This window comes from Daucus carota, chromosome 4, assembly GCF_001625215.2.
Source record: "Daucus carota subsp. sativus chromosome 4, DH1 v3.0, whole genome shotgun sequence".
In the NCBI taxonomy this organism is placed as follows: domain Eukaryota; kingdom Viridiplantae; phylum Streptophyta; class Magnoliopsida; order Apiales; family Apiaceae; genus Daucus; species Daucus carota.
Genome location: NC_030384.2, coordinates 24642449 through 24653195, shown reverse-complemented (window position 1 = coordinate 24653195; position 10747 = coordinate 24642449). Strand labels below are relative to the sequence as shown.

At 32.9% G+C, this 10747-nt stretch overlaps 1 protein-coding gene and 1 long non-coding RNA gene across 2 annotated transcripts; one reads left to right on the top strand and one right to left on the bottom strand.

The window, feature by feature from the left end:
- Positions 1–791: 791 nt before the first annotated feature.
- Positions 792–4975, top strand: LOC108216823 (uncharacterized). Its single transcript, XM_017389668.2, has 3 exons — positions 792–998; positions 4436–4543; positions 4616–4975. The coding sequence occupies exons 1-3, from the start codon at positions 924–926 to the stop codon at positions 4835–4837; spliced, it is 405 nt and encodes a 134-aa protein (XP_017245157.1). The 5' UTR covers positions 792–923; the 3' UTR covers positions 4838–4975.
- Positions 4976–7201: 2226 nt separating this feature from the next.
- Positions 7202–9476, bottom strand: LOC108217764 (uncharacterized). Its single transcript, XR_010291475.1, has 2 exons — positions 9319–9476; positions 7202–7589 (listed from the first exon to the last, which is right to left on the bottom strand). It is a non-coding gene; the product is annotated as an uncharacterized LOC108217764 (long non-coding RNA).
- Positions 9477–10747: the final 1271 nt, after the last annotated feature.

Below are 10747 nucleotides of genomic sequence, written 5' to 3'. Positions count from 1 at the left end.
ATTACGGAGATGGTAGAAGGTATAAACGAGTTGATTGATTAAGTTTAAATTTTTTAATTCATAATAAAAATTGGTGTGATGCCTAAAGCCTTTCTAATAATTTCTCAAAATAAAAAACAATGGTACACCGTAGGAGATGATTTATAAAAAAATCAATAGATTTATAAACAAAACTAATTATATGACCTTCAATCATTAAGTCTTATTTTCTAAGTTTCTGGGGTCATCTGGCATGACCTTCAGTTTGAAAATAAACTTTCTTGAATGAAAGAATTCCCTTGTGGCAGCAATTGTATTCGATACAATTCATCTACGTGTATGTAGACCCTGGCAAAAAAAAAAAACTAGTTATAATGATAATACAAATAAAAAGAAGAGTAATTGACACTTTGCACTCCTTATGTTTAAGCACTTGTGAAGGAAAAGCACTTGAAACATGCAATTCTTCACCATTTACTTGTGTATGTCCTCTTTCGGAAGTGGACATATGCTGTTTTGTTTCAAAAGATAAACAAAACAATTTTTTGATTCATAAAAACAATTTGGACTAATAATATCCTAGCAGACGAAAATGATAAACAATTTTCTGATTCATGAAAAAAAAATATTTCAAAATACTCATGAAAAAAATTTAAAATTATGGGGTGCAAAATGAAAACCTGAAATCTGTTAACTTTAACGATCAATTAAACAAAAAATGATCAAAGGGGTGCAAAACGAAGCTTTTCAAATTTTAGGGTGCATACTGTCAAAAAAAAATTATTCGACACCAAATCAAAAACACTCTCAAACATTATCACTCTGGAAAGAATTCATACCACCGTACTAGTCTGTGTTCAACTGTCAGTTCTTTCAAGATTATTTGGCAGAAGCTTATACAAATATATAACCAAAAATCCAGAAGAAACGCAAAATAAGAAGCAATGGCTGAAGAAAATGCATCGGCATCACAGCCAGATACACAGCTCTTTACCCTTTTATCAGGTCTTCTCCAACAGGTATGATTTTATTCTATCTAAATTTTACTGTTCTCGAAACATGTATATGTATCTATCAGAGCTTGTGCATATCTATTGTTGCTTTATTTATGAGTTTTGATGAATCATGTGATCTGGGTTTTTCAGTTTACTTGAATTTATAGTGTTCTTGGGGTATAGTCATTCGATTTGGTGATGGTAGATGTGATATATGATATATGAGTTAAGTTCTTTATTCGAAACCCTTAGTGGCCATGTGGATCATGATATTTTAGTCTGGTTAGTGGTACCAATGAGAATGAGATTAATTACATATTTGTATCATAACCGGGTTGAAATCCCGTGATCCAAAATGTCCATAAGATTTACGGGACCTCACACATTGACCGTAACCAACTCAGAGTATTCGTGAACAAGGATTGAAATAAAAGGACATAGACTTAAAGTGAAACTTTATAATTCTCGCTGGCTCTTCCCTCAAGAACAATATTTATCATTCCATACATCTATAGTTCGGTGTGATTTGTTTGGAAATATTTGAGCTTAGAAGTGCCCAGCTTATTCCAAATATCATTAGGTTCCTTTCTCCTTGAAATAACCTTAAGTATGAATGAAGTGCTATTTTAGCAAGTAGAAATTCCTGTTTTAAATACGAAACTAATGATGCTTTAATACAAAGGGGCATCAACATGAAAATAGATATCTCAAGCTTATCAATGTTGTTTTATCCGGCTTCAAAACACCTTGCATCACTTCTGAATATTTAAATTACTTTCTAACTTCATGTCCCTCACAAATTCAGTTTTTGGTTGTAATTATTGCCCTGACACCATATTTCTCAAAGCCAGTTTTGGAATGCATTTTAGGAAACTGTTTTTTGAAGACTTCATTATCATCCTAAATACTAAAATATCATAAGCCACAGACTCATCCAGTCTAAAGTTATTGTTATCATTTTGGAAGGCACATCACATATTACTTTTTTTTTAAAATAATTTGTTTCCCCTTCCTGAGGCAATCTGTCTACATTTCTTTTCCGTTGGCTATCAGCTAAGTTTCCATCCTTATTGTTTGTACCTAATCATCTGAGGTAAAAACTCACCATTCCTTGTTTTCCTTTGTGAAAAGCTTAAATCTAATTGCTTATAGCCTTATACAACAATGTAACTCTATCATCTGAAGAGTCTAACATCCTGCTCCCGAGTAGAGGGAAAAAAAGATGAAAAAGGAATAAACTAACATAATTTGCATTCCGATATGTGTTCTTAAATTTTTGTGTGGAATGTGATGGAAAATGATGCAAATTTTTAACATGCTTTCCCCCCAATATTTACACCTAAAATTAAGACACAAGTAGATGTAAGAAGGGAAATTAAAAAAAGCTTATATTACAAATTTACTGCTACTATTTGATTATATAAATGATATTTTTATCAAATAAAAAGTTAAAACTATCATTTAACAATTATTATCTGTTTTCCTGAACTCGGGAGCATGCAAATTAAAGTAGTTTTACTCCAATTTAATTATACCTGAAAGCAAGTGAGTGCAAGTCAATTCATTTTCTTTCTTTTACTTCCATCTACATATGTCTCCTAAAAAAAACTTTAGAGCAGGGAGTAAATACACTACTTAACAACCTATAAAAGTAAGAGGTCAACCTTTATAAAGAAAATAAAAAAATCTCATATATGAGAACCTACAATCAGATTCTGTGGCATACCCTATAACTTGTAAGTGCTCTCTTAGCCTTAAAAGTTTTCTCTTTTCCTTTATATTCTTGGCCTCTTGCAAATTAGTTGCATCCCTTTTTTGTAATATCAACATTTCTAGCTTGTCGCGGTGCAGTCTTACTAGCATCATTCTTCCTCCTGCTGCTTCTCTATTTAACATGCATTTAAAAGAACTCTCTACAAATGAAACCATCCCCGTCAGATGACATATCTTTGATAATCTCATGGTCTCACCTGTCTTTCTTTAACAGCCTGGTCGGCCAAGGAGATCAACTGCATGTTTAAAGTGTTTTAAGACAGGAGCAAACTATAAACAAATCTATATGTAAAACAAATTTTCTTTTTTTTTGTTCAACATCCCGTCACAAGCACAAGGGATTCACTCCTTGCCTTTTTAATTTCTTGAAGAGTAACATTGTTTGATAACAAAGCTAATAGTCTCAATAACCCTATATTGAAGATTTCCAAGCTAAAATCACTGGACTTGGTCACATGGTTGCTTTCATCTGTTTATTTTTCCCAAAGAGATTCAAGCTTTATCCATTTGAGCAATTATAGATGCATTGAAATCATGTATTTGTCGAAAGTAAATTTGGAGAGATCTCTGTAGGCAACTTCTTTGAATCCTCGCGTAGACCACACAACAAATGCTCTTTTCTCATCAATTTATGTGAAATTATGATTTTTTTTTCAGTACCTCAAAAAGCACTGCCTCCTCTTTAGTTGAACAAGCATTTGTAACTTGTAAGCTCTTTAATGTAGACACTTTTGTCATTCAACAAGGAGTTTATGAGTCTATTATAAGCTTCCCCAGTATCATTCGTCATCTACAATATAACAATTATAATAAAAGCCACTGAGTGCAATACTATTCGAGTGTTTTAAGGTGGGAGTGAATTTACATATTTAAGAAGACAGAGGCAATCTGAGTGACAGAAGCCACTGTTTTTTTTTCCACTTAGGATCTCCAGTAGCAAGACAGCCAAGCAAATACATCAGAGCGCCCCATGACATGCATATATAAGGTTTTCTCTTATAGAAACATAAATTGAATGAAATGAATAGTTTAGTAACTATTCAGATAATATTAATACAGAATATTGTCTTTGTAATGTTATTAAGCATAATGATATTTTTTTTTTTGGTATATAGCTTTTCACTAAAAAATCATAATTAGGATTTATAGCGGATAATTTGAATATTTAATATGAAATGTCCATCAAACAATCATTTTGAATGGAAGTAAAAATGTACAAGAGGTGTACTAATATTTCAATACTCAGACATTTGAGCTACAAGACCAGGATGACTGGCTCCAGATCAGAAATGCACAAAATATATTTATCTTAAAGGGAATTGTCTAAAATTGTATAAACAATCACTTGTAGGCTGCCTGATATCCCAGTCATAATTTCCCTTTAGATCTATTCTGACTACATGCTTATTCAAAAAAAATAAAATTAAGCTGAATAACAAGGGTTTTACTTTGATAACCTTTTATGAAAGCGAAAGCTTATGTTTTTGTTTTATGTTTTATGTGAAGTTTTGCCGAGTTTAATTATTTATTAGGCTGCAACGGGGCTTAAATACTACATCATAATCAGGGTTTCTTTTTTGTATGTGCAACTTTAAAACCTGTAGTCATTGTTTGCATGTAATATTAATCCTGAATATATTATGCTTGTATTTTTATCTCATCATTCTTACTATATGAGCATTATGTAGGTGGAAGCATTGACCAACCAAGAAGAAGTTGAATTGCGTTCAAAAATCGAAGCCCTTGGATTGGAGGTTACAAAGGTTCCTTCAAAGTCTAAAAAGAATCTTGATGAGGTAAATCAGATGTTTTCATCTATTTTTACATAAAGACTTGCTTCTAAAATTACATTGACACTTGGACTATAGCTAGAAATAGCGAAGGAGTTGGATGAACTGTCAGCAAAGCTGGATAATGTGGATGAAATGATATCCTCAGCAATAGCTGCTGATCCACAGGTCAAGTCTCTTCTCAGTAGTACCGCTGATGTATGGATGCCAGTTATCACGGCTACTTCAGATGAAAGGCGCAACTTTGCAGCATCAATTGAAGATGTTAGTCTTGAATCAAAGGACAAGAATTCAGTTTAGTTCTTACAGTACACCTTATACTATAATATATGTTGAATGGTTTTGATTCTTTTCTAAATTTCTATTATTGAACAGAAGCATATTATATAAACAGTTTACATAAATATTAAATTATTCAATACATGAATTTTCTTATAAGTAGTTTTTTTTATATTTGAAATGGTACAATGGAAAATGAATTTTGAAAACTACAGTCATTGTCGCTGTGGAAAATTTAATTGGCCCAGGGTCTCGCATGGTCTCTATTAATTTCATGCAAGCAACACGCAGAATACTTGCAGGGGCGGAGATTCTTTCTTTGATACGTTGTTTATTGGTACAAGCAAGTGTTGAATGTTTTTGACTTGCATTTATCTAAATGTAGTGGTATGGAAGTTGATATTTCACATTTCACACGGTTTGTAGGACTATCCAAAACTTGCTATATATTAGCACTAAAAATTACAAAATAAAGTCTTGATCATTATGATTTATATGGAATTTCAAATTCTTATAGTATGAGAGTATTGGATCTGGTAAAGAAAATGGTAGAAGTAAGCATTGCGTGTTTCTTTCATTTGTGGTCAATGTAATAGTTTCAAATGAAACTTTAGCACAGAAACGACTGCCTGGAGAAGAAGACAGGAGTCTTACGCCAAATTGTAGTATAAGAGAAGCTCTTCGCAACACAGGATTCAAAGTGGCAGCATAGTAAGTGGACAAGCATCAATTGCACAAGACAGGTAGAGTCATCACACCAGATTTCAGTTGAAAGGAACTTCATATAGAGGATAAGCTTGGAGAACTTCTCTTCCTTTTTCTGCCTTCAATGACTTGATCTTTCCTACTGCAACCTTCGAGAAGGTGTCTTGCACCTGGTTGGAATACTTTCAACACTCAACTATCTCTCAATCTCACTGGTAAGTTACATTTGTTCATAATTAACCTCACTCAACTAGAGGTGCTTGATATGTTTCCTAAATTATGTCGATGGCTCTAGCCTCAAGAATCTGCTTTATATAGACCTGCTGCAAGTAACTCACTGGGTTCATTCCCTTGTATCTAAGAGGCCTGAACAATTTGGACATTTGGTGCATTTAGACCTTAGGCAAAACAAATTCAGAGGGGCAATCTCATTGGCTTCAGGGTCCTTCACCAAACTTAATCAAACTCTAAAATGGAGGCATTTGTTGCTGACTTATTTCATCTAATCAAACTATGGTTGCAACCACTTATGGCTACGTTGCTACAGCTTATCTCCTCTTCTCACCATTTCACTGTTTTTTACTTGAAGTCTTTAATGTAGAAGCTATATATTATAAAACTTCAGTTGAGCAAGTTCATTGATTTCAAAGTATTGAAAGCATGGCGACAAGTGGCAATTTGATTCCGCTTATTCATTGCCAAAAAGTCTGATAACCATATCAAACAGAATCGCAGAGGTCTTTTTGCCTATTATCTGCAGCTCAAAAATAATGCAGGAGTACATAAATAATGTAAGTTAGGGGAGCAGAAGATCAACAAGTAAACTGACATTGACATTTTAGTTCTTAAAATTAAGCATGACCTGGTTGGCAGTGGCGAGAACCAACAGAGGCTCTACGTGATTCAACAAGCAGCAAGAAGAGATATATGCCCAGAATAAGAACCGACAATTTTCTAAGGACTAAGAACTATTAAAGCTCTATTGTACCATTCCCCTTCCATCTCTCTATTTTGTGTTTTTTAGTTGCAGTCTCTTGTAAAGAGTTTCTTGTTTTGAACTTGTTCTGTGCAAGAACTATCTGTCGGCTTAAAACTATGGTTTCTTACAACGGCCCAGATTTCTTGTTTTCTGCATGTTTTCTTGTTTGATCAGTTGTAAGACACATTTATAGATACCCAAAAAAATAAAAATAAGTGGCATCTTAAAGCTTTGGCAACAGAGATGACAGTTTAGAGTATGAAACAACATGAAAGATGGTGTGAAAATATGGAAAAACTAAATGAAAGAGATCTCAGAATTTCACGAAATTAAAATGACACTTATAAAGGGAGATCCCATTTACCAAATCCAAAGGTTGAGTGTTCAAATCAAGGGTTCAAATAAATCAAATCAAGTCTTTGAATATTAGTTGTAGGGTGGCTGATGGTTCCGTTCTTGCTGGGAATGTTAAAATGCATCTTGAAAGACAACAGAACTGCAGTAACAATTTAGAATTTACTGGTGCAGATTTTCTTAGAAGCAGTACATTTCATTCTGACTCTTAAAAGTGATAATATTTGAACTTTATAACTCAAGGAATTTCGGCGAATTTTCCAATTAGTGTATCCAATAATATAATGCTAGTAATTTTTTCCGGCAAAATTCTCTTTATAAGAGTATATTCTAATAGAGACATGCAATGCAATTAACAACCAGCTTTATGCGAGGTCAGTGTTGCAAACCATGAAAGCAATAATAAAAGCAGCTAACGATGCAATAACAATCATGCTCTGAGCTCCTTTCATGGATCTAAACAGCTAGACACAAAAACTCTATTTCGGTTTAGGAGCATTGACAATCAGGCCAACTAGCCATGTTATAATGGATCCGAAAACCTTTGTTATCAGGAAAAGGACTAAAAAACCAGCCAAAATGGTGAGGAACGGAGGACCCTGGCCGCTGTTTTCTTCAGTAGGTTTTCCCCCATCTGGTTTCTTTGCAACAGAATTGCCTTCTGGATAGTTGGAATTTGTTGAAAATACTGGAGCCAGCCTCTGCTTCACTTGCAATCCGACCACAATTTTTGGCCTGTATAAGAGATTAAAGTTGAATTATCAGTTGGCTATATCTTATGGAAACTAATATGCTCCGTTTGGTAGGGAGGAATGGAATGAAAAGTTACGTGTAATATCTCAAAGATGACAGAAAAGGAGGGAAGAGTGTAGGGGTCAAAATTTCTATAATGAAGACTGTGAACAAATATGTAGGAAGGAGAATAGAGGATTCATTTTAAACACTGGTTGGTTAATCTAGTCGATATTGGTTAGGAAAAATATTAGAAAAAAGTTCATTCATTCCATCCAATTTCATTGCTTCCAACAACACAGAGCATGAGTACCATAATGTTTGATATAACAGGAAATAGTACAATAGTGTAGAACCATGCATCGGATGGATGGACATACATCTAAATATGAACAAAACATTAATTACTATTTAGTATTTAGTATACACAAAATATATTTAATTTTTCTCATTTAATTGTCATGTGAATGCAATAAGGGAAGGTCTTAAACTAGTATTGTGTCATCGTTATTTCAAAGTATGTCACTGTTTAGGACATCTTAAGTCCATACGTGACAATAGAAATAAGCTTTGAGTCTGAAGCTATGGTTTTACATTGTTTCATACAAGATAATGTACTTGTTCAGATAACGAATTTGCTAAGCCTGGTGAAACAATGGAATTCCGTTCTTGGTCAGAAATAGAAAGCTTAAGTGTTGTTCCATACAGATTCTACAGTCAGCAGCCAAGATACTTGCTCCCATTCTTGTGTTATAGTAACAAAGAGGTCTCAAATTTACAGATACACCATTTTAAGTTTAATCAGGCCATCCAGATTCAATAGCCTACACACCGCACCATGGTAACAAGTCGCAGAAATTATATTTTTATATAGTCTGTTACTGAGGCACAAATGTAACCAAAGTCAATATCTTTCATAAGGGGGGAAAAGCGATGAAGGTGTGGAAAAAAATCTACTAGGCTATTCACTTTTGATGTTTTAGAACCCGCTGTATACAAGTATAAACACATAAACAATATAACTCTAATATTCATATCAGTATAAACTGAACAGAACCCTTGTATAATACACATTGCAGCAATCCAACAATATGGCAAGGATATCAGCAGATTCTAGTACTGAAATCTCTATATAATTCTTAACTGCCTGATATATTATACATTGTCACAATCAAGCCATTGCAAGAATAACAACTAAATTGTATTATCAAAAGCCTATTGAACAGGCCCTAATAAGATTTCAACTCCATGCTTTTTTACTTCAGGGGAGGGGAATACAAGGATCAACTCTGAGTTCATTTCGTCACTGGTGATATGTCATTACCACTATGTTCCTAGTACCCCTAGACTCCTCGTAATAAACTCCAACAGGAATGCTTAACATCACATAACAGTACCAATTCCGGGCAATATGACCACCAGATAGCTTTTGTTACTAGAATTTTGTTACAATGACATGAATATCCCTGTGTATGTATAAGTTCTAGAATAAAGTCCAAAACTTTAGAGAAAAAAAAAACATGATCTTTATTTCTTCTTCCCCCTTCCATTTTTTAACAAAACCCCACAACTAATTACACACATCAAGCTAAATTTTCTCACAAAAACACACATTAAGCTCTGGAAATACTCACATAGATAAAGTTTAGCTGGAACAGAAACAATACATATACAGATACACACATACATGTTTATATAGGCAGCTACATTGAAGAAATTAACGAATTTATACCTGAAACTTGAGAGCTGGGGAAGCCCATTTGATCCTAGAGTGGGGAAATTAATGGAAGGGAGATGGGGTTTGTGAAATGAAGGACGAAACCCTAGAACAGATTTAGGAGAAGAAGAGCAGAGAGTAAACATTTGTCTGCTTACAGATTTAGCTGTGTCAATTAGAGAAATGTGACACTCTACTTGCATTTATCTTGTATTTAGGCCATCTAGGTAGGAAATTTGTGCACAATTTTTTAATTTGAAAATTTATTTGCGTGATTTTTGAGACACAGTATTTTCTCATTACTCAGACACGTATTTTAATACTTTTATAAAATATAATTTTATAATTTGTTATAAATTTTTTTCCAAAATTTGTATAATATATATATGTGTGTGTATTGATATGTATAATATACATAATATAAATAGTAGTATATTTTAGAATGATTGCACTTTATTTTTAGTATATAGTAGTTTTTTGTGTATTTTAAATTTTTAATTAGCCTGTTCGAATTCAAATTTGAATATACCAAAATGAATAATTTGGTATCCATTTGACTAGAGCCGAATTACGAATATTGATATCCGAACTCGAGTTGAATATAAATAAACAAACTAATATAATCTTAATTAATTCGAATTTGAACAGAGACTGAATGAATAATTATAAATTTGAGATAAATATGAATATATTGTTATGTGTATTTTGACTCGTTTTCACTGTTAAATGTATTTAAAAGGCTGACCATGAGAAACCTTGTTAAAAAAATATGAATACGCCATTAAACTAGGCTTTAGCACACCTCCAGGCTCCAACCACGTATTCTATATTGATTATATATAATAATGTATAATAATAGTTTTTTAATTATAGATAACCAAAAATGTGTGTGTTTCTTCGATGGTATTCTTCGTATTGGTTATATATATTTCAAACTCAATATTCTATCAATTTTTATTTTATGTTCGAATTCCAAAGGCTATAATTTGAAGGGTTATAATTCCAACGGTTATATTTCAAACAACAATATTTTCGTATTATATGTCACTACTTGTAAATTTATAGATTAGATTCAATCCAAATTTATTTTACTTGCAAATTACAATGTCAAATATTATTCGATTAATACATGAAATGATGATGGCCGAATATGAAGAAGCTGAACAAACGCTAACAATGACTACTGTTGTTCAACAATATCGAAAACTTTATAATGAAAGTTCAGCTTCACAAATATGGTGGTTACACAGTAAATCACTGTGTCATCAATCGAAAGAGACAAGAAGGTCATGCTTGACTTTATCGTGACTATTTTTTCAATAATCCTACATATTTGAAAACAATATTTCGTAGAAGATTTCTGATCCGTCGGCTACTATTTTTTTATCGCCCTTCATTTTGTTTGTTACATCTTGTGCCTGTGATAATGAAAGCAATTCTGAAC